The 25,838-nt window shown below is 37.2% G+C and overlaps 1 protein-coding gene across 1 annotated transcript in view; it reads right to left on the reverse strand.

Moving 5' to 3' along the window:
* Nucleotides 1–25,838, reverse strand: part of PRCP (prolylcarboxypeptidase) — a 67,123-nt gene that overhangs the window by 16,613 nt on the left and 24,672 nt on the right. Inside the window, exons 2-6 of the mRNA XM_081098903.1 lie at nt 15,797–15,937; nt 12,945–13,046; nt 9,509–9,690; nt 8,881–9,038; nt 7,990–8,162 (exon numbers count right to left, since the gene is read on the reverse strand). Of these exons, the coding sequence (XP_080955029.1) occupies nt 7,990–8,162; nt 8,881–9,038; nt 9,509–9,690; nt 12,945–13,046; nt 15,797–15,937 (756 nt within the window). The remainder of the gene's footprint in view (nt 1–7,989; nt 8,163–8,880; nt 9,039–9,508; nt 9,691–12,944; nt 13,047–15,796; nt 15,938–25,838) is intronic.

A 25,838-nucleotide genomic window follows, 5' to 3' on the forward strand; every position in this document is an offset into this window, starting at 1 on the left:
GGTAACTGAGGCTGAGGCTGCTAGTATAACTACTGAATGTTTCTTGAGGTCAGTACTTTCCCTATAATGACCCAGGAAGAAACATATAATGACAGTCTGCAGGAAGAAAGAAGCTCACAATTTATTTATTTATTTATTTTTCAAATATATTTTATTGATTTTTTACAGATAGGAAGGGAGAGGGATAGAGAGTTAGAAACATCGATCAGCCCTGGCTGGTTTGGCTCAGTGGATAGAGCATCGGCCTGCGGACTCAAGGGTCCCAGGTTCGATTCCAGTCAAGGGCATGTACGTTGGTTGCGGGCACATCCCCAGTGCGGGGTGTACAGGAGGCAGCGGATCGATGTTTCTCTCTCATCGATGTTTCTAACTCTCTATCCCTCTCCCTTCCTCTCTGTAAAAGATCAATAAAATATATTTTTTTAAAAAAAAAAGAAACATAGATCAGCTGCCTCCTGCACACCTCCTACTGGGGATGTGCCCGCAACCAAGGTACATGCCCTTGACCAGAATCGAACCTGGGACCTTTCAGCCCACAGGCCGATGCTCTATCCACTGAGCCAAACCAGTTAGGGCCAAGCTCACAATTTAAAAATCAGTTCTGGCTGTGGCTGGTTTGGCTCAGTGGATAGAGGGTCTGCCTGCGAACTAAATGGTCCCAGGTTTGATTCCGGTCAAGGTCACATGCCTGGGTTGTGGCTCACTCCCCAATGGGGAGCGCGCAGGAGGCAGCCCATCAATAATTCTCTCTCATCGTTGATGTTCCTATCTCTCTATCCCTCTCCCTTCCTCTCTGAAAACAACTAAAAAATATATATTTTTAAAAATCAATTCTGAACCCAGGCTTTGGCCACAACATCCTGGTATAACAATCCGTCTCCCTGATATTATATAGTAATAAAAATAGTTGGTCCTTTGCGCTAGCATTGACTTAGTGCTTACTATACACCTGGTCCTATTAAATCTTCATAATGATGCTAATAAGCATTACAATGACTATTATCCCCAGTTCACAGATAAAGAAACTAAAACACACAATGGTTTTAAGAGAATTGCTCAGATCAGACAAGAAGAAGAAATAAAAGGCATCCAAATTGGAAAAGAAGAAGTAAAACTGTCATTATTCGCAGATGACATGATTGTATACATAGAAAGCCCTAAAGACTCCATAAAAAACTACTAGATTTAATAAACGAATTTGGCAATGTAGCAGGATACAAAATTCACACCCAGAAATCTATGGCTTTTTTATACACCAATAATGAACTCACCGAAAGAGAAACAACAAAAACAATCCCATTTACCATTGCACACACAAAAAAATTAAGATACCTAGGAATAAACTTAACTAAGGAGATAAAAGACCTGTATTCAAAAACTATAGGACACTAAAAAAAGAGATAGAGGGAGATATAAACAAATGGAAGAATTAACGTGTTCACGGATTGCTAGAATCAATATCATTAAAATGTCCATACTACTCAAAGCAATCTACAGATTTAATGCAATCTCCATTAAAATACTAACACCATATTTCACAAACCTAGAACAAACTCTCCAAAAATTCACATGGAATAAAAAAAAGATCCCAAATAGCCACAGCAATCTTGAGAAAGAAGAACAAAGTTGGAGGGATCACAATACCAGATATCAAGCTATATTACAAAGCCACTGTTCTCAAAACTGCCTGGTATTGGCACAAGAACTGACATATAGACCAATGGAACAGAACAGAGAACCCAGAAATCAACCCAAGCCATTATGCTCAATTAATATTTGACAAAGGAGGCAAGACTATAAAATGGAATTGACAGTCTCTTCAATAAAAGGTGTGGGAAAATTGGACAGATACATGCAAAAAAAATGAAACTAGACCACCAACTTACAAAAATAAACTCAAAATGGATAAATAACTTAAATGTAAGATGGGAAACCATAAAAATCTTGGAAGAATCCATAGGCAGCAAAATATCAGACATATGTCGTAGCAATATTTTTACCTGTACAGCTCCTAGGGCAATGGAAACTAAGGAAAAAATAAACAAATGGGACTACATCAAAATAAAAAACCTCTGCACAGCAAAAGAAACCATCAACAAAACAACAAGAAAGCCCACTGCATGGGAGAACATATTTGCCAATGTTCTCTCTGATAAGGGTTTAATCTCCAAAGTTTATAGGGAACTCATACAACTTAAACAAAAGAAGATAAACAATTCAATCAAAAAATGGGCAAAGGACTTAAATAGACCCTTTCAAAAGTGGACATACAGAAGGCCAAGAGATATATGAAAACATGCTCAAAATCACTAATCTTCTGAGAGATGCAAATCAAAACAACAATGAGGTATCATCTCACACCTGTCAAAATGGCTATCATCAACAATCAACAAACGACAAGTGCTGGCAAGGATGTGTAGAAAAAGGAAACCTCGTGCACTGCTTGGGAATGCAGACTGGTGCAGCCACTGTGGAAAGCAGTATGGAGTTTCCTCAAAAGATTAAACATGGAAATGCTATTTGACCCAGTAACCCCACTTCTAGGACTATATCCCAAGAAATCAGAAATACCAATCACAAAGGACATATGCATCCTATGTTACAGCAGCACAATTTACAATAGCTAAGATTTGGAAACAGTCCAAGTGCCCATCAGATGAGTGGTCTAAAAAATAGTGGTACATCTAAAAATGGAATACTATGCTGCTGTAAAAGAAAGAACTCTTACCATTCACAACAGCATAGATGGACATGGAGAGCATTATGCTAAGTGAAAAAAGCCAGTCAGAGAAAAATAAATATCGCATGATCTCACTCATTTGTGGAATATAATGAACAACATAAACTGATGAACAAAAACAGATCCAGAGGAGAGGAGAGGAGAAGGGGAGGAGAGGAGAGGGGGAGGAGAGGAGAGGGGGAGGAGAGGGGAAAGGAGAGGAGGGGAAGAGGGGGAGAGGGAAAGAGGGGGGGAGGTTCACGGCTGGCAAGCGCAACGGTCCTCTCTGGCCTCTGTGGCAGCACTAAGGATGTTCTTCTGCTGGCTTAGGCTGGCTCCATCAGTCAGACATCCCCCAAGGGCTCCCAGGCTGTGAGAGGGTGCAGGCCAGGCTGAGGGAACCCCCCTCCCGAGTGCACAAATGTCATGCACCGGGCCTCTAGTACTATATATAATACTTTAAAATAGTACTATATATAATACTTTAAACAATAAATAATTTTTTAAAAGACTTATTTATAGGTCTATGTTTTCTCAAATACTATAAATTGTGAAAGCTGACCTATATCGAAGTATAGCACTTTCTAAACAGGCTTGATACATAGTAATAAATAGAAAATAAAAGCTAGAGAGAAAAAAAGAGAGAGAGAATTGCTCAAACCCATACAGCCAGAGTGGCAGAACTGGGATTCAAATACAGACGCACTCTGAAGCTTAACTACTACACTACACATACTCAACTTTAAAGTTACAGTGTCAGAGACAAATAACAACATAAACAGTGCCTAAATATACCTGCAATCTCATGCTTATTTATTTATATTTGCCAATTACAGCTGACATTCAATATTATTTTATATTTGTTTCGGGTGTACAGCATAGCAGTTAAATACTTATATAATTTAGGAAATGATTCCCCCCAGTAAGTCTTGTACCCCTGGCACCATACATAGTTATTACATTATTGACTCTATTCCCTAGGCTGTACTTTACATCCCCATGACTATTTTCACACTTAATTTTTAAACAAATTTCTTTTATCCTTAGACTATATTTTTCTAAGTTTATTTGTTTTCAGTAAACACTTAGAAGGGATTCTGTGTCACTATAAAATCATAAGACTTTTTTATTATGCTATAGTAAGAAGAAAACTGTAAAACAATGTGAGGCTCAAGAATCACATGAAATGAACAAACTAAATTCATTTTCTGTTTTCTAAAACAAAGGTAAACATTCAGGAAAAACTTTTAAAGTGCATTAGAAATCCATTTTAATATGTGTGGTTTTTAAGAGTGTAGAAATTGTGGAGATGATAGAACATTCTACCCTCAGTACCATACTAATCAGCTCTGCACCCAAATATTGCTCAGAAGCTTTAAGTGTCCCCATCTCTGAGGATAAGCATTTGAATATGAAAAAAAAGGGGGGCAAGGAACATTTTTTAAAAGAGGAAGGAAAGAAGATAGGTTTAAAAAAAAAAAAAAGACGAATCTCCTCTCAGAGAGTATGGTCCATCCACATTAGAGAAAGGATTAAGCAGATACATTCAGCTTTTCTAACAGATTTTTATTCTCTAAGGTTTCAATACCCCTCTCACACTCACTCAGTTAATCACATTAGTTTTGTCATTAAAAGCTCCCTTTTCATTGAATGCACCTAAACTGGCTTAAACCACCCAGAGAGGTCGAATACATTACCAAACACTAAGACAAACGGAAGAGATTTTCTATTTTATGTCTTATTATTTCACAATATCTATCTGCATGCTCAGAAGGCTAAGCTAAAAGATTTGGTAAGTTATCAGCTAAAAAACATTTCCAAAATAAACAAACTCTGCTACACCCTGTAAAACTGCTCTTTAAACTGAGATGAGAGCTAGTTTGATGCTGACAGAACAGTCAAGTGACAGAGGGGTTTTCTAATTCCCTTTTCTCTTCTTCCTGGTGTCCTATTGGCCAAGTCCATGATTATTTCTGCATAAATGTTGCAGCTTCTGTTAGCAGTAAACAAAGCAAATGGAATCTATATGTGCAAAGCCCAAAGACAAATTAAAAAGAGCAATTCTTGAGTTGAGACGAAAACTTGAATTCATTCGCTGCCTATGGATCCTTCAGAACTGTACATGGTCCAGACAGAAATGGAAATCACCTGCTTTTTTTCATAACTCAACTGTTACTTATTATCTCACTATCCTAAGCCTGCATGGGATATAAAAATGAAACTCAGACACAGATAACAATATGAGGTGGTTATCAGAGGGAAGGGGGGAGGTGTTAGTAAAGGGTAAAGGGGCTAAATATATGATGATGAAAGATTATTTGACTTTGGGTGGTTGGCACATAATGCAATATACAGGTAATGTACCATAGAAATGTACACTAGAAACCACATAATCTTATTAATCAGTGTCACTCCTATAAATTTAATTTAAAAAATGAAATGGACACTTTCAAGGAAAAAAGAAAAGAAAAGGATGGCTGTTTGTCAGCCCTTTAAAAAGGAGGAAGTGTATCAGAGGGAGGAGGAGTCCTAGTTAAATGGAACTATCCAAGTGAAAGAGCCGTCTCCAACTGGGTAATGTTCCAGGGATTAATGGGTGGGGAGAACAGAGAGGGGGGTCAAGAAAGGAGAAATAGAATGAACAGTGAAAGAAAGTGATCTGAAGCTAAAAGTTTGGGAGGAAGACAAGTAGTGGAAAAATCCTGAAATCGGGATGAAACCGAAGACAGATGTAGGCAATCAAAGTTTCTCAAGCAAGAAACAGAGAGAAGTTTATTTTGGGTGCAGTTCAGACAAGAAACAGAATCATAAATGTATCATAAGCAATCAAAAAATTCTTAATATGACAAAAGAAGGATAAAGTCAGTAAGAAATAATTGAAGAAAATTACAAGAACTAGTCCTGGATAAAAAAAATAAAAATAAAAGATGATTTGGTACAGACACAAAGTTATTTTGCCCTAAAAAATAAATTTTTATACTGTATATATACAAAAGATAAAAGAAGGATTGTGCTAAATCAAAAACAGATGACAAAACATTTGAGATATATTCCAGTAAGTTTGAGTGATTATTTAAGAGAGAGAAAAAAAGGAATATTTATTTACATTTAAGACTCAATAGAAAAAATATCTCAAAAAGAACATTAAAGAAATGGGGAGAAAACCAAAGTTAGACTATTCACTGTTCCAAATCATAAACAAACGAAAGAAGTGTATCATACCTTTTTTCTAAATCAGATTGGCAAACTACAGCCCCCAGGCCAAATCCAGCCCAATTCCTGTTTTATAAATACTAAGTAATATTGAAACACAATCATCATAATTCATTTACATATGTGTATGGCTTTCTGCTACTTTCTTGCTACACCTGTGACAGAAACCATATGGCCCACAAAACCTAAAATATTTACTAGATATAACAAGAGAATTCCCCATGTTCTAACCATCTAACAATTCATTTGTTCTTCAGGTGGGTGTAAAGATGCAGATGTAATTCTTACTTTGTATACAGAATACAGAATTAAATCTGATAGCTGTCACACTATGGCCAGCAACCAACCCAACCAAACCTTTAATCAAGTCTTCTACTCCAGTACAATGTGCTAGATTAGATCCTAGGCTTTGAACAATGGGAGACCTGAGTTCAAATCCCACATCCACCACCCTCTTTGATGAACTTAAATTTCCTCTCCATAAAACTGGGAATATACCTCTTTTTCTCACAGTATTTTTGTGAGGAATAAATGAGATAGTGTATATGAAAGTGCTTTATAAACAGTAAAATGATAAGGCATTATTACCACATAGACATAGTATATGGAGACTGGTTCAGATTTAGTTTTTCTCATTATTTTGATTCATGAGAGAGATCTCCTCTTTTAAATAATTTTGTATTATCAAAATTCAGTTTAATTCTGTACACATTTACCTCTGGCCTGCTATGTGTAAGACACCCACTAATCACTCCACTTTTTATTATTTATTTACTTATTTATTGATTTATCATTATTCAACTTTGTAGATAAAGATAAATATCTCTAATAGCAAATGACCTTGTTCCATTTAAGTTACAAAGTTTTAAGCAAGGTGTACATTTAATAGCTTAAAGGGACAGTTATATTAAAAGTGCTTTGAAACCTGGTTCTCATATTACCAATTCTATTCACATTTCCAGCACTCATTCTGGCTGTAGAGTCAGCCATATTCTCTATACTTAATAACCATCAAGTTGGCCGCCCTTTGCTTTTAAAACTAAGAGGAATGTTCTTTACAAATGAATGTTTTAAAAAGAACACATACAGCCCTAGCTGGTTTGGCTCAGTGGATAGAGCGTCGGCCTGCGGACTGAAGGGTCCCAGGTTCGATTCCGGCCAAGGGCACATGCCTGGGTTGTGGGCTTGACCCCCAGTAGGGGATGTGCAGGAGGCAGCTGATCGATGATTCTCTCTCATCATTGATGTTTCTGTCTCTCTCTCCCTCTCCCTTCCTCTCTGAAATCAATAAAAATAAATTTTTTTAAAAAAAGAACACATACAATGATGAATTTTGGTATACAAGAACCCTAAAATGTATTACACTTTCCAGAGTGTTTTCACATCCAGTATTTTATCTGATCCTCAGCACAGTCCCATGGAGAATGTAAGTACCATTATTCCGTTCTGCAGAGGAAGACATGGAGGCTTGGAAGAAGAGAGCCTTGCCCAAGGTCACACAGCTGCTATGTGGTAGTTCTGGATCAAAGATCCAGTCAGTGTTTTTTCCACTCTACCTTGCTGCATGTGGATCACCCTTTTATGATGTATGTAGCACTTAGAATACATAAGTAGTCAACTGAATCATAGTTTGTTATGAGAGCAGCTTCCACTCATTAAACACTGACCATATATTATATAGCTCTATGTGTCTCACATACATCACAAAGATTAAATAAATTGAATATGCTAACTGCATAGCACAGGACTTGACACATGATAATTATCCCATTAACAGCAACTATTGGTCTCATTTCTAATTTGTATAACTCTGTAATCTTTGCATTTTATCTCTATTATTAATATGAAGAAACTGAGGTTCCAAAAAGTTCAGTCACATGTCCAAGGTTGAGTAACCAGAATGTGACAGAAGCCAGGATTCCTGCCCAGATTTGAGTACTCCAGAGTCCCTTTGTCACTGAGATTTCCATTGATACTGGACATCAGGGAATGCACACACACAAAAATGGAAAAGTATGTTATTGAAAGTGATTGAGGAAAGGACATTTTCCTGTTACCTTGATTGGCCAAGCAGGCAAAGGCTGTAAAAAGTTAGATTCGTAAGGGTAGTCCACCATTGCCAGATTTACCCAGGTTTCAGAGATCCAATCTTTCAAATGCTGAACATCCTGAGCATTTTTTAATGGTGTACATAAGTGAAGGGCTTCAGAAAGCCAATCCAATCCAGTACCTGCGAATGGTGAAACATACAAAGCACTACTCAACATAAGGTTTTATAGATTCTTCATTTGATATTTTAGAAAACTCAACCTTCTACACCACTTCTCCAAGAATATTTTTCAACATCCATAAGATGTTTTTAGAGCAACTGCATAACCCCAGATAGACAAGTTGCCAATCCTCTGGAGTTTACCAGAATGCATACTTTTAATTAGTCCCTATTTTAAAGATACTATGGAAATGAATAAAAAATCAAGTGGAAATTTTCTATAGTATAGAGCAATGAAAAGGCACAAACTACAACTAAATAAAAGAAAAGGATGTGTCTGACAAATAAAGCATTGACAAAAGACAGCACACACACACACAAAAAGACATACTATGCAATTCCAATGACTAAAAAATTCAAGAGCAAGCAAAATCAAGTTATGGTTTTAGAAGTCAGGATAGTGATTAGCCTGGGAAATGCCAAGATAGTAACTAGAAAGGGCACAAGAGGACTTCTGAGAGGATTTCTTGATCTAGATGCTAATTACACAACATATTTGCTTTGTGAAAATTCATCAAGCAATGTATTTTGATTTGTGTGCTTTTCAGAATGTTATATTTAAATATGTATGTTATACTTAAAAGTTTCTAGAAAATGTGTGAAATGTGGAATTTAACAAGTGAAAGGGAAAAAAAACAAAAAAACACCACATTATTTTATTCTCTTAATTAAAGCTTACCATTTCTTGTGAGTCGATTAATGGCATCCCAGGAACTTTGGATGCTCTCTGAACAATTTGGGCCACTTCTCTTAAAATCTGTAGTTACAATTTTCATAAATACACCACAAGGTACTATATCTTCAAACTGCCAGATAGGGGCAGAGGCTGCAAGAGCTCTAAATGGTAATAAAATAATGAAAGAGAAAAGACGGGAAAAGGAAACTCATCAAATTCAAGTTTTTGTTGGTTAATTTTGTTTTAATTCTCACCTGAGGACATGTTTAGAGAGAGGAAGGGAGACAGAGAGGAAAAGAGAAATACTGATCTGTGATGTTGCCTTCCCTATGCTCCCTGACTGGGAATCAAACCCCAAACTCAGGTATGTGCCCTGATCGGGAACCAAACTGGCAACCTTTCGGTGCATGGGAGGATGCTCGCCCAACTGAGCCACTCCTGCCAGGCCAAATTCAAGTTTTAAATTTGAAACTGATTCTGAACAAAAATAGTGAAAAAATAACAGTTGTAAATGAGAAAGAAACTAGGAATCTCAGTACAATAGAATGGTACATGTTTTACCCAAAACAAATCTCTAAGTTTGCCTTGACAACCATTAAGAAGTACTCATGTCCAACATAAATGCATTTACCCAACCACGATATGAGGATATTTCATCCTGAACCAGGCTGCAAGCATGCCACCATAAGAGCCCCCCAGGGCAATGAAAGGTTGATTTTCAGCTCCTGGAATTGTCCTTTTCAAGTGTTTGATTAACTCTGCAAAATCAGCTAGAGCTTGTTCCGATGTCAGAAAATTCAAGTGTGTGGAATCCTAAAGAAAAATAACAAAGAACATGGGTATAAATGTGCACATAATAGCAGCTTAGGCATAGCACAGATCCAGTAAAAAGCCAGAGTCAGATAAGCTTTTCTCCAAATAGAATTTCTAGGCAGTTGAGTTAAAATGCATAGTCAAAGTCATAGCAATGCTGATGTAAAGTAATTTTAAGTTTGTGGCAAGAACATAATGTATTTGCATTCAAATATAATTTCCATTAAATGTTATTTACCAAAGACCTAGTTGAGGTGGTAGAAACAATAGAAATAAACTGCAAATAATGTTTAACAACAAATATAATAAAATACAATACTAAACTTAAGGCAACTGCCGTATTACAATTTTATTTTGAATCTTCAAACATTTACAACAGGCAAAGGTAAACTAAATCCTGTGGAAAACTAAAGAATCATTAGTAAAAATAAAATCCATCCTTCTTTATCAGAAAAATTATTTGTTTGTTTGTTTACTGTACTTTTATTGATTTCAGAGAAGAAGGGAGAAGGAGAGAGAGATTGAAACATCAATGATGAGAATCATTGATCAGTTGCCTCCTGCATGCCCCCTACTGGAGATCAAGCTCATAACCTGGGCATGTGCCTTGAACCATGACCATGTGGTTCATAGATCAATGCTCAACCACTGAGCCACATCAGCCGGGCTGTTTGCTGTTTGCTGTTTTGTTAATCCTCACTTGAGGATATTTTTCTATTGCTTTTCAGGGAGAGAGAAAGAGAGACACATTGACTGGCTGCTTCCCACACGCACCCTGACTAGGAGTGGGGAGTGAACCTGCAACCCAAGTATGTACCCTTGACTGCAATTGAACCCGAGACCCTTCCATGCATAGGCCAACACTCTAACAACTCAGCAATACTGGCCAGGGAAGAAAAATTATTATTATTATGTCTAATATACCAACAACTGAAACAAATTAGTTTGCCTGATCTAAATAACATAAAATTAGAGTTAAAAAACAACAATTATGGAGCAACTATTTTCAGGCATTGGAAAACAGAAACACAAGACCTTGATACCTCAGAAAAGGATATTCATAAAGGAAGTGCCATAATCATCTAGCTCTCTGCCTAGAGTCTTATTACACTAGGGCAGCGGTCGGCAAACTCATTAGTCAACAGAGCCAAATATCAACAGTACAACGATTGAAATTTCTTTTGAGAGCCAAATTTTTTAAACTTAAACTATATAGGTAGGTACATTGTTATTAACTTAATAAGGGTACTCCTAAGGCTTAGGAAGAGCCACACTCAAGGGGCCAAAGAGCCGCATGTGGCTCGAGAGCCACAGTTTGCCGACCACGGCACTAGGGAAACTAATGAGATATCTCCCTTTAAAAACTCAACATTAATTCCTCTCCCTTTGAACTTGGGCTGAACTTAGTGACTTGCTTCAAAGAAACAGATTGTGATAGAAGTGATATGTGACTTCCACTGTTAGGTCAGAAAAAGCACGTAAGTTTCACCTTGCTCTCTTGGATTGTCAACTTTGAGGGAAGCTAGTCGCCATGTCATGAAGCCACTCAAGTAGGCCTTGAGTGAGCCACTCAAGATAAACTGAGGCCTCTTGCTAACATCCAGTACCAGGTTGACACTAATGTGATCCTCCATAAGTGGAGAGGGACCTCCAACCCCAGTCAAGCCTTCGGGTGACTAACGCACCAGCTGCCATCTTAACTTCACAAGACCCCCTGAAACAGAACCACCTACCTGAGTCACTCTTAATTCCTTACCCACAGGAACTGTAAGATAATGTTTATTGTTGTGTTAAGCCACTAAGGTTTGAGGTACATTGGTACATAGCAAAAGATAACTGATACAGCTGTATACCTATATTAGGCTATTTGACCCTCATACTTTGGTCTCACCACTCTGACTCCTTCCATCATTTGGTACATTTGGAATCACATAGTTCCCATCTTTCCTATGTATGTCACCTACTCTTTTAGCCTTCTGACTTCTTACCTCCCCTCTCATTGCCTATCACTATTCTTTACGTGTTTTCACAGAATTATATATATTTGTATGACATTTTTTTCCAATCCTTGCATAATATTTGTAATATCCTACAGGCAACTGATAAGTTCTGTGAGCACACAAAAAGAAAAAAATTATTAAAGAGAGCTCTTAGCTCCATTTAACTAACAAAGTATGAACCATAGGGTCCTAAGAGAGGAGGTTATGTTTCTATCTGCAACAAACTGACTACTTCCCAATGATTTCAGGAACTGTCAACTCCCTTAATCAGATAATTATGCAAAATAATAAGCTAAAATATGCAAACCAACATATATCAACAAATTGTTCTACTTTTCATTTATAACATGAAGACGTTTTGTTTATTTATAATACAAGGTAATAAAACCTCTGAGAACAAAATTAAAATACTCCTTTCAAAACAGGCAGCTGAGAAAAATAACTGACCCCAAGTTCTTCTAACTCAGAGTTCCTCAAAAGCATGGTATGTGTATACTATTGGTATGTATGATGATCTTAGGGATTACACAAACACTTTAAATTTAATACTTGTTTTAATATAATTTAGAAAAAAATAACTGGTACATAAAACCCTTGTTAAGTTAGTGTTAACTTTGAAAAGTGAGCTGTTTAAAGAAAAATATGAAATAAATAATAGTGCACATGGCAAAATAATATTATAGCCAGAATCACAGGATATTACAAGAATGACTCAGTTGAGGAAAAAGGGTCCTGGTTTATTAGGTGTAGAGTCTATGGCCAAGGCCAAAGCTCCTTATGAGAACAGGAAAGGTCAAAAGGGAATCCACGTGGCCAAGTGGCCACATTGAATCATAGAGATTGTTTGTCCTTATTTTACTGAAAAACACCTTATTAAACAAACATTTCAGTTCCCATTATATTTTTTCCAATGGTAGACCCAATATTTTAAGTGTATAATTTACTGACATTTTTGAAACAATGAAAAGTTCCCTCCACAGTCGCTGGAGCCATAGATTAAGGTTTGCCTGAGGAAGGCTAGCCTCATCACACTGAGTTAAAAGCTGATCAACATTAGAAATGATAATAATATGGTTTTAAAGAGTCTCAATCTGTTCAAACTGTATATAAAAGTGAAAGATTAAGTATAAATTATTGAAATTTTAGGTAGTTCAAGTTAAAGCTTTCATTTCTTTCTTACAGTGGTATTGTCATTAGAAAAACGTTCTAAAATTTTAAAAACTTTTAAACTTAAAAGTAAAAAAGCACACTTACCCGGAATGAGTCAGCACCAAAGGGTAGAGACTGTCCATAGTATCTATGTTCAGCAAACACCAACATAGCTTTCAGTTCCTCAGCCACATCCCACATGAACCCCTAGAAAGAATTTACAAATTCAGAGGATAATATCAGGATATGAAAGTTATTAAACCTTTTTGCAACTCATATGAAACCGATGTTAAATAGACCAAAAAGAGCTCTCTGAGAACCACATAATTTATGTTTGTTCTACAAATAAATGACATCATTGCTGTTTCACTGTTGCACAACAATCTCACTGTATTAAAGTAAAACAATTAAAAATAAGCCCAAGTTGCTCAACCACGACTCATTCCAACTCTCCTTATTCTGACACTCTAGTCATAGAATCAACATTATGTCTAAAATAGTCTTCAAGTTGTACTGTGTGCCAAATAGTCTAAGAAAGAGCTGAGGATGTCTCATTCCACGGCCTACTCATTTACAACATAAAAAAGAGTACAAATAAGCATACTGGACTCATTTGCATTTTATATTAATCTTATTTACTTGAAAATAAATAGTAACTAGTTCAGGAGTAATGGGGGGATAAGGACACATATGTAATACCTTAATCAATAAAGAAATTTAAAAAAAATAAATAAATAGTAACTAGCAATAGCTAATATTAATTGAGTGCTTACAATGTGTCAGGCACTGTTCTGAACACTTTATATGTATCAATTCACTCAATTTGCACAACAATCTAGAGCAGTGGTTCTCAACTTTCTGGCCCTTTAAATACAGTTCCTCGTGTTGGGACCCAACCATAAAATTATTTTCGTTGCTACTTCATAACTGTAATGTTGCTACTGTTATGAATCGTAATGTCAATATCTGATATGCAGGATGGTCTTAGGCGACCCCTATGAAAGGGTCGTTCCAACGCCAAAGGGGTCGCAACCCACAGGTTGAAGAACCGCTGATCTAGAGATATGCATTTTGATTATTGCCATTTTACAGACAAGGTCACTGAGGCACAAGAGTTTAAATAACCTGGGTTGCAATATTTGCTTATATGTGTGTCTTACCCTACCAGCCTATGAGCTGCTTAAGGGTAAGGGCCATCCATCAAAACAGCCGGACCCTCTGTGGAGTTAACCCCAAGCTTTGAAAAGAAACAATTTAATTGGACTGATTCACACTGTAATAAGTGATTAATTCACCTTAACTTCAGGGGTATTTTTATTTTTCAAAAGAGGTCTATGTAATATGGTAACATTTAATAAAATTTTGTGGTAGCATTGCTCTAAGTACCTGATTCTTATTTAATTCTCACAATAACTCTACAGACATTATTACCATACCCATTTAACAGACGAGAAAACTGAGGCACAGAATAAGAAACTGGCCCAAAGTCACACAAGATAGTGGCAAAATCAAAATTCAAGCCTTATCAGTCTGGCTGAAGTCTTCATTCTTGACTACCATGATATACTGTCTCTCAATAAATGAATTACCAGACTATGTGAATATGCAACTAGAACATTTTAGTAAGTAAAGGACCCAGAATCTATCTTTCTAGGACCTGGCTCTAGTCAGTTCTCTGAAACTGTTCCTACACTATCTATTCCTTTCTACCACTTCTGAGGTCAGAGATTCTCCAGCAAGCCTTCAATCAGACCGCAGTGTCAGTGAAGGCAGTGGCGGCCTTGGCATAAAAGGGAAGTCACACAGGAAAAAGAAAGGGCTACAAGGCAGACTCGGTGTTTCACAGAAAACCAGAGCAGGAATCTGACAGAAAATAAGTTCTGATTTCATTTGTCTCCGATCTAAGAGAAACAGACATCCTAGCATCTCATTTCTCAGAGAATTATTTTATTTTCAAGTAACATATTTAGACTCTTAACATTCCTAAGGAAATTATCATAAATGTGGTGTGCAAATAACACAGTATGATTGGGTTCATACCTTTGCTTTCAATTCAGTTCAGTTCAACATTTACTGAGACCTCCTGAATACCAGGCACCATGCCAGACAACAGCAGAGGAGAAAACATGATTTCATGCCCACTTTAAGGTAATTCACAGATTAGGTTTTGGGTAGAAAGTTGACATATTCTTGTCATAGCTCTGGCACATTATAAAGGAAAATTTCATGTGTCCTAAATTAAGTTTTGTTAATGGACTTAAGTATTATTATAAAAGATAATATAAAACATACAAAGGAAAGCAAGCTAACAACTATACCATTTTGACCCTCATAAACATAAGAAAAATGGTAAAACAATGAAGCTAAATTAAAATATAGCTATAACTTTACCTTTGTCCATTCCTATTTGGCAATTAAACTTGTATTTTTATTTGCTTTGATCAGGTTTTATTCATTCACTCATTTAACAAATATTTATTGAGCACCTACTATATACCTAGCAGTCCTGGACTCTGAGAATATAATACTGAATATACAAAAATATGTGCCTTTGTATTTACATTCCAGAGACCATAATAAAAGTAAAATAACTGTATGCCATAACATTCCTGTTCCCATTTTCTTAATATTTTTGTTCATTCAAAAAAGAAGGTAGGGTTTCAAAAAATTTTTTTTTTAATTCAACTGTCTAAATATAGTATTTCATTATTTCATGTGAAATTCTTTAAGGCAAAACATGCAGGCTTAGTGGACATCAGTATTTATTCTTTTGTGAACTGCCTATTCATGGTATTTTGGGTTTCTTTTCTATTTTTTTCTATTGAGTTTATCTTCTTGTTATTTTTTTAAAGAGCTTCACAATTAAGGACAATAATACTTGGTCATATATGCTGCAAAATACTTTTCCAGTTTATCATGATAAATAGAGCATAGGAACTTCACAAATCTGCACATACCGTATTGTTGCAAAACCAGATAATGTCCCCTTCGTTACCAGTGTAGAAAAGTATTGATCCACCCTCTTTCCTCCAGTGTTGATCAGCTATTAGGTACCGCTGATTAAAAGTTTTATCATTCTTAAATCCAAAATGATCAATCTATGACAAAAACAAAAACAGACAAGACACATATTTCAAAGAAAAGTAATTAAATGAGATAAACAAAAAAATAATTAAATGTATTTTTCTATTAAAATCAACCTACGGTACAAAAATTATACTTCATTTGATTTTACTATTAGTAGTAATATTGATAGTTATTTTTTATATTGTAAGATGAAACAAATTATTTTCTTTATATTGCAAGATAGCAATGTTGTTGGTGGTCAAGATTTTCAGTATAAGAGAAAAGATACAATTATAAAATCAAATAGCTACTTTAAAACACATTGATGTTAAAATTAAATTGGAAATACTGATGTGAACTCATCATTTTTTCTAAATTTTTATTGGGGTGGTATTGGTTATAAAATTATATAGGTTTCAAGTGTACAATTCTATATTACATCATCTCCCAAAGTTAAGTCTCCGGTCTCCATTTATCCCCCTTTACCTTCTCTTACATACTCCCCCACCCCCTTTCCCTCTAGTAATCACCATACTGTTGTTTGTGTATATGAGTTGTTGTTTCCCACCCAGCCCCTTAATCCCTTCACCTTTTTCATCCAAACTCCCAAACCCCACCCCTCTGACTGTTGTCAGTCTGTTTTTGTATTTATGAGTCAGTTTCTATTTTGTGAGCCCATTAATTTTTAAAATCTCATTATCCAAACTTTCAAAAATCAAAATTCAAAAACGAAATAGACCACTGAAAAGTCTATAAACATTGTCACCCCAGTAACACTTGACATTTCAAGGGCCAGGATTTTAATGTCTAATACCATTCCCCACTAAAAGGAACTAGGGCTTGTTATTGATGTGTCTGACTAACATTTGGGTCAAGGAAGCTAGTAGATGAAGCTATGTCTCTTGCTGTTCAAGGAAGCAAGGAAGTGCTCAAAAATTAATGGAGTTATGTCTAAGAGGCATAGGAACCAACTACAAAAGATTATCACTGGGTAAAGTTTTAACAAATTGAATATAAAACAAACTGAGCATAAAGAAAATAGTAGTAGTTGATCAAAATATTCAATTCATGAAAATCCATTAGTCCATAAGGGTATCAAAGAAGAGAAAGCAAGGAAAATATGCATTTGTTACCATTTAAGGTGTCTATTAAACCAACTCCTTTGAAATTGAAATACAAAAGAGTAAAGAACTCAACATTTAACCTACCTTTTCCAAAGAATTGTATTTCAGTGTACCAAATAGTCCCAGTTGATGAAAAAGAACTCTGTTCAATCAAATGTCAGCCATTGCAGAAGCAATGACAGAAATAGAAAAATCATAGTTTTGTAATCCCTAATGAAGTTACTGACTCAGGTAAAAATTACCAAATGGTGCTAAAAGCATTAGGAGAGTGAATGATAGAGGAATGAAGATTCATATTAGTGCCAAAGTAGTATCATAGAGAATACTACATTTTCACAAAGGGAAAATGTAACTTCACAATGGAAGAATCAGGCTAGCATCACCTTAATCTAGTTATCAAAGTGAGTGAGCATCACTAACAGTGAGATAGGCAGGGGTTCTGTATCTCTTCCCATGGTACAACACAAAGCACGAATCACCTATGATGAATTCTTTTTTTTTTTCTGCTAAATTGCCCTTCAAAAGACTATCAATTTACATTTCTACTAACAGTCTATGAGTGCCTGCTTCCCTTCATCTTCATCAACGCTAGATAACATTAGTCTTTAAGATTTTTGCCAATCTGAAGGGCGTAAAAACATTTTAAAAAGCAAATTCTTGATAAATTACTTAGTTTGAACGTTTTTCCAGATGTTTACTTGCAATTAATATTCCCTCTTTTGTGAATTGCTTATTTGTAGCCTTTGTCCACTTCTCAATTGGAATATTGGTGTTTTAATTTATCAGTTTGCAGGTGTTCTTTTTTTTTTTAAATCCTCGCCCAAGGATATTTTTCCATTGATCTTTTAGAGAGAGTAAGAGAGAAGGAAAGACAGAGAGAAACACATTGATTGGTTGCCTCCGCATGAGCCCTGACTGGGGCCCAGGTGGGGCGGAGCCTGCAACACAGGTACCTGCCCTTGGCCAGAATTGAAGCTGGGACCCTTGGGTCTGTAGGCCAACCTCTATCCACTGACCCAAACTGGCTAGAGCTGCAGGTGTTCTTTATAGAAATTATGGATATTAAGTCTATGGCTGTTTTTGCTTGCCTTGACTTTATTTAAAGTATCATTTGCTGTGTGAAGTATTGGAGGAGGGCCACCTTTTTACCAAGCATTATGTTCCTGTGTGGAAGGAGGTCTACCTTCCCATGTGGAAGGCTCCTGGCCTCTTACCCCACCTTCTAGGTCTTCCCCAAGGGAAGGAGAACAACTCGACATGTTGAAAACTTTGGCGAAAACGCTCAGCTCAGACCCATCCTCTGTCCTCTCTGTGAAAACGCACTCATCCTTCTCTGTTCCTCCATACCATGAGTGTTACAGGGGCAAGCCCTCACAGGCTGACCTCAGGGGTGAAATATCAGCAAGCCTGCTTCCCTAGCAGACCCCAGCCATGTGGTCCAGTATCAGTTGTGGTGGTAATAAGAGTAATATTTATATTTCCATCTGCCACACTCCTGTGTCTATCTCTTAATAAGTTCTTGTGTCAGTTATAGTCCAAACAGAAAACAGAAGGCACATTCAAATTAGAATAATTCAGGAGACTTAATAAAGGGACTATTTACGAAGGTATGGGCAGAGAATAGGGGAGATAAGCAGGATAGTGCAGCAACCTATGTGTAGTACAGCAGAGCTTTTACCACTCCTAGGCCTAAAAGGGTGAATGGGATGGGGGAATGGCTACTGAAATCCTCTGTCACCAAGAATATAAACTTCAAGCTACAGTAAACATAGTTTCTTTCCAAAACCTAATGGCTTAGAATACTAGGGGCATTGTGCCCTCTGCTGTTGAAAATTGGGACCTACATACCACTTCCAACTCTGCCTCCTAGAGTTTTATAAATCACATGAAAGGGGACAAGGGCCTTCGAAACTATTTGATCTGTGTTGTTCAGCTGAAGAAACTAGGCTCAAAGGTCAAGTGACTTTGTCACAAGTCAGAAGCAGAGCTGTAACTTTTAATTATTTTTGTAATTTGGTTTAGGTGGTCTAAGAAATTTTAAAGAGATGCTTCCATCCTTCACCTTGCAGAGGAAAGATCCATGAGATGAGCAAGCAAGGTACAAAAAGAACATTCTTTAAATAAAGTTTGTTGTGACAAAAATAATGATCTGGACTTGAGAACTCAAAAATGAAGTCCACATACAGAAAAGCCTATGAGAACATTACATCTGGTAGACACAGTTTTAGTGGCAATTTCGGAACAACAGGGGTAAGGGGGACAGAGTATCTACTATGTGCCTGGCACCATGCTGGTGCTTTCCACAGATCACTCTCATCCTCCCAGTCACCCTCTGGGGCACTTTTCATTATGCCAGTATTACAATAAGAGTGTTGAAGCTCAAAGAGGTCAGATAACTAGACCAAGATAACATCCTATATAATAAAAGGGTAATATGCAAATCAACCAAACAGCAGAAGGACCAGTCACTATGATGTGCACTGACCAACAGGGGGTAGATGCTCAATGCAGGAGCTGCTGCTCAGCCACAAGCTGTGCTGATGGCTGGCAAGCACAGCGGCGGTGGCAGGAGCCTCTCCAGCCTCCTGCAGCACTAAGGGTGTCCCACAAGGGATCCCAGACTGCTAAAGGGCACAGGCCAGGCTGAGGGGACCCCCCGCCCCCCCCCCCACCACCAAGTGCATGAATGCCTCTAGTAACTAATAAATAAAAGTCAAATACAATTATTTTTCATGTGCTTTTATCCCCTAAACAATCCTACCTCCAACAAAAGCCTGCTTTTGTCAGTATTACACTATTGTAGACAGGGGCTGAGTACAAAGTTCAAACTTTGTTAGGGGACACTAGGGTATCTGTCTCCTAAATCTGCAAAATGAAGAACATATCCCCCAGCCATTTACTAATGGCTACAATGAAGAATATGTAGGATATCAGTGTTTTCAGTGACCTCAGTAATGGTTACTATACTGCTACTTTTAACTCATTTAATTAGGCCACTGATAAGAAACAGAATCACATTGACTCTCACTCAGTAGCCTTTAGTTTTAGAAACTCCGTATACAGTTTGCTTTATCTATGGACACAGATATATGATAACAGATAAGTGAAATTTTACTAAAGATATGAAAAGTATACTCAGAGATATACAGGACAAAAAAAATGAACTCACTCCTCCAATAAATCAAAGCACCTTGAAGGAGGGCACTCTGGTTTCCAATTCTAATCTAGAAATGTGAAAATGAAATAAGACCCTTTTTTTCCATTTGATATGTGTCCTATATTAATTCTGGAACTGTGGCATTACACTTAGAGTTCCTAAATGTAGAGAATGATACCATTTCTGGGTAAGCTTGATCTCCTCTTCAAGGAGAGGGAAGGGCACAATTTTCAAAGAAGGAACCACAACCTGGAAGGAAGGTGAGGTTTAGGTAGGTCCTAACCCAGTGATGGCAAACCTTTTGAGCTCGGCGTGTCAGCATTTTGAAAAACCCTAACTTAACTCTGGTGCCATGTCACATATGGAAATTTTTTATATTTGCAACTATAGTAAAACAAAGATTTATATTTTTGATATGTATTTTGTATATTTAAATGCCATTTAACAAAGAAAAATCAACCAAAAAATGAATTCGCATGTCACCTCTGATACGCGTGTCATAGGTTCGCCATCACTGCCCTAGCTTATAGCTCCGTGGTTCTCAACCTTCCTAATGCCGCGACCCTTTAATACAGTTCCTCATGTTGGGGTGACCCCCAATTTCATTGTTACAAATTGAACGTAATTAAAGCAGTGATTAATCACAAAAACAATATGTAATTATATATGTGTTTTCCAATGGTCTTAGGCGACCCACAGGTTGAGAACCACTGCACCTGGAGAGGGGTAGATATCTACAAGTGGAGTCCTACTAAGTTAAGTTGTCCCTTACACAGTAGTTCCCCAGAGCTGGGACAGAATGGGAGAGCAAGTCATATCTTAGGAGTCAGGTCATGGATGACTCCCATTAATTTCCACCTCATATGTCAGGGCCATTAAAAAGTCCTGCTTAAGTGTTTACCTTTGTTCATCTCTACTATGAAGATATCAGGAAGAACTGGAGACTTTTAAAGAACTAAAAGGAAGACAGTATTCCTTGAGGACAGTGTAATGGTGACAAGGGAAATGGTCCCAAGTCCCTCTAAGACAACGGTGAGTATAAAAAGAATTGTCCTTCCCCTCCAACGAAGAAGCTCTCTTCATTGCCAATCTTAACAGGTCTAGTTTCCATTTTCACAAAGAAGGTGAGAGTTTCTTCAGATATAACCTTCAAATAAAGCCATTGTTCCATGTAGTAAGACACTGCTCTTCTTTACACACACCTTATGTTCATATTAACCAGGAGAATGATATTCCCTCCTTCTATACTTTCTTGATAACCTTCCCCTAACTTTAAAAAGAAGGCTCTTATTTAAAGAGAAATGACCAGGGGAAAGGAAGAAAAGGAGAGGCTTGGGGGAGTCCACCATGGAAAATTTTGGCTAAGTGTAGTCTCCTATACTTATAAACGGATAGTTAGAAAGGCAAGAACACAATAGCTGCCACAGTGCTTCTGTACAAGACAGATACTTTATAAGTAATTATTAGATAAGTGCAGTTCAAATCTTCCAAATCAGTAATTCCCCACATTTCTTGTTATATTAAAATTTTCATAGACATGTTCTATCTTAGTACCTGGTGCTTGAGAAAATATATGAGAAGCTATTATAAATTCAATAGTAGTATAAATTAATATCATACAACAAAATCAAATTATATTTTTTAAATGTACTTGGCAGGAAATGGATTCAAACACCTGCTCCAATAGCTGATCAGTTCTCACTAACCCCCTTTTCCCTCACCAAGGATTGTGGGTTCCAAACAGGGAGTCACATTCTAATTTACCAAAATTCTATGAAAACAAAATACTGTCCGTTCTACTGCTACAGCAGAGGTGGAGATACCCTGCCCTCGAGAACACTGAAATGTTCCAGTAAATCAAGAAACAGCATGTTTTGTCAAACAAGAGTTGAGTGTTTCATCAGATAAAGATTCCAGTATCACCTGCTGACTAAACAACTCCAGAAAGCACCACATGATCAAAAATTTCCGACTTTTGTGCCACTATAATTACCTGGTTACAACATAACCTTCCAAATTAGAGATAAAGTGCTGCTGTGATTATAAAACACATAAATATTACATCATAAAAGTGTGGCCATCAGAGGGCGCTGTAGTATAAGAAATAAAGTAGGAGAGCCCATGAAGGTTTAAATAGATTCATAATATTTTAGGACAGGAAGGGAACTTAGATATTCAGTCCAAACTCTTAAGTGAAAAAACAGAGATCCAGAAATGCCAATTATTTTAAATCTTTCTTTTTAAAATAAAGATATATTCACATCATTCAAATATGGCATTCATCATCATTTTTAAAGTCAGGGATTAAAATTTACCCTATTAGAAGTCAGGATAGTGGTTATCCTTGCAGGGAGAAAGTGACTCTAAGAAAAAAAATGAAGGGATTCTGTAGTAAGATAGTGCATTTTTCAATATGTATAATAAGATAATTAACAAATAGCTTTGTTACTATTTAAGCTTTCCTTTAAGATATATTTTATATCTTAAGATTTATTTTATAATGTACATATGGTGTTTACATTTATATTTCACTATAGTCAACTGTAAATTATATTGCACCAAGTCACATCTATATTAAATGTTTCTTTCATTTAAAAATATGTGTTGCGTACTCTTAAGTGACAGACATTAAGGAAAGAGTACTGAGTAAGATACAATTCCATCTCTCAAGTTTTGAATCTAACAAAATGAACATACTAATAGACAACTGCATGATGGTGTGATTAGGTTCTATATACAAAGTGCTGTGGAAGCTCAGTAGAGGAAGTTACCATCCTGCCTGAGAAAATCATGGAATGCTGCACCAAGGAGATGACATCTGAGCTGAACCCTGACAAGAAACAAGATTTTTTTCAGCCCTAACTGGTTTGGCTCAGTGGACAGAATGTCGGCCTGCAGACTAAAGGGTCCCAAGTTCAATTCTGGTCAAGGGCATGTACCTTGGTTGTGGGCACATCCCGAGTAGGGGGTGTGCAGGAGGCAGCTGATGATGTTTCTCTTTTATCGATGTTTCTAATTCTCTATCCCTCTCCCTCCTCTCTGTAAAAAATCGATAAATTTAAAATAAAAATAAAAATAAGATTTTTTCAGGTACAGAAGAGCATTTTAAGCAAAGGGAGCATGATGAATGGTGAAGAACAAAAATAGTCAGGAGCTGTTGTTGTTTTATGGCAGGAGGTATATACTAGTAGTTTATGAGGGTAAGATTAGATTCATCATGCTGCCACTAGATGTAGATATGAAAATCTTCCAATAAAGAAATAACTGAAATCTGAAATTGCCTCTCTAAATAAATCAGCAGTGAATAAAATCAGTCCACTAGAAACAGAGCCTAATGAGGCAGAGACTTTAGTCAGTTTTGTTAAATCCCCAGGAGACTAGAATAATGTCTGGCAAATAGTAGATCAGTGAATATGTAGAGAATGAATGAATGCAAAATTGGTATAAAAATAGACCAAACCCAGCTTCAAAGAACAGCATGATTCAAAATAATGATAATGGAGATCAAAGTTCCCAAGATCAAGTTTGTGGGGTTCTTTTAGTACATGGGTCTGTTACTGGCTGTGGAAGAGTTGCAGAATGCTGTAGTTGGATGTGCCTTTTGCCCAGTGACAAGTCACATGCCTAAGGAAGAATCCAAGCATAAAATCTAAAAGTAGTTCATCACAGTTTGGCCTCATCCAGGCTGCTGAGGAAGCAGAAACTGCATGCCCTCTGCTGGAGGTAGAAATGAGAAGATAAACAACTACACATTAATATAGACAAAAGGCCAGAATCTGGGTGGAGGGTCAGGAAAGGGCTAATCAGCATTTTACTAAAGTATGTAACCGGAAGTATACCAGATCTTATGACAGGGTTACTCAGTTTTTAGGGTTGATAGGATTTAAGGCTGTGGCTCTCAGCCAGTGCACAGTTATTTAACCTGAATGACAGCCTCTTGTAAAATGTATATCGTAACGACCCATTCAGCAACATACTTGAATTCAGTAAACCTAAATATGCTGCAAAATGTTGATTTGATCAATATGTAAAATACACTTTTTCAACAACTGAGTTTCATGAAGAAGGAAGAAACCTGAGAAGGGTATAATGCCCAAGGGCAATAAAGTACTAGAGGGAATAGTTGAGACTATAAGTGAGAGAGGGGTTCCATGATGCAAAAAGATTATGTGGTGGCAGGAGGGAATGGGGTCCATAGCATAGATGGAGGGATTTGACTTGGACAGGCTGTTCTGTGGAAAACGACCTGGAGAAAGATGATAAAGAAAGGGAGAAAGTGTAAACAAAAGGCTACTAAAAGGTTCAGGTGAGAGATGATGGCAAGACTAATAAATAAGCCAGATTTCAAACCCAAGTCTCTCTTCAATTGCTACATATATAACACATAAACAATGTTCACTGCCGGGAGCCGGTCCATGCTTGCTGTTTCAAGGGACCTGGCATATATGGCATACTGTTCTTAATATGTTTGCTCACCTTCTTGGCACTATGTGTTTTAACCAAGGTCTCTGAGAAAGGTTGTTTCCCCAGGTAGGGATTTTCCCCTGAAGTTAGGGAGGGAATAAAACCTCTTAACTAAATGCCAGGTGGGTAATTAATCACTTTAACTACGAACAATCATGCTTAAGCTACATAATCTTTACTCCCTGGAATGGAGATAAGAAACGCCCTAACCTTTGTAATAGAGATTGATAGGATTGAATCAACTGGTATAAATACAGATGTAACAAGACAGCAAGAGACAGAGAGAGAGACAGAACCTAGGCACAGAACCTACACAGAATGTTCTCTAGGGACAGAAGAACTTCGCTGAAGAGAACATGGCAAAAGATCCTGGACTGAACCTGACTACAGAAATTGGCAAGAGAACCTGACTAGAACCTGGTGACTGAACCTGGCTGGAGAACCTGGACAGAACCTGACTGGAGAACCTAGCGAGGGAACATGGCTACAGAGCCTGGCTGGAGAACCTGGAGAACCTGGCTGGAGAACCTAGCAAGAGACCATGGACACAGAACCTGGCTGGAGATCCTAAACAGAACTTCGCTGGAGATCCAGACCAGAACTTTGCTGGAGATCCTGGCTAGGCTGCTGATCAACTGAACGCTGTCTCCGTGTCATTCCTTCTTCGCCGACTTCGTCCACACCTTTGGGGACCCCTGGACCCGCTGGGGTTGGACCCCAGCAGTTCACTTTCCAAAATTATACACTCTGGAAATATCACAATGAAAAAGGGCCCAATGTATGACATCAGCAGTATTCACATAATAGCAATCAACAAAAATAAGTCTTTTGAACAGCTGTAACCACCTCTACCGCCCTTTTATAACTGATTCTGCACTGACACTGACTGTGGGAATTTTAAGAGAAAGAGCCCCACTAAACTGGTGAGAGCGTCCCAAGACCATTAGGTTCCCGCTAACATCTCATGGAAGTTAACAAAGTAGATTCTATTTCCACTCTTTTCCTTCAGATACTATTTAAAGAAACTTTACAAAATGAGAATCTAATAGTTCTCAAACTTTAGTCCCTGCTTCCCTCTGGTGAGACAAGACATCAGGTTCCCAATCTTGACCTAGTTCCCTCTGTTAAATTAATAAACTACTTTTTTTAAAAAGATACTACAGCTGAAACCGGTTTGGCTCAGTGGAT

The sequence above is a fragment of the Myotis nattereri genome, assembly GCF_964212035.1.
Source record: "Myotis nattereri genome assembly, chromosome: 9".
Classification (NCBI taxonomy): domain Eukaryota; kingdom Metazoa; phylum Chordata; class Mammalia; order Chiroptera; family Vespertilionidae; genus Myotis; species Myotis nattereri.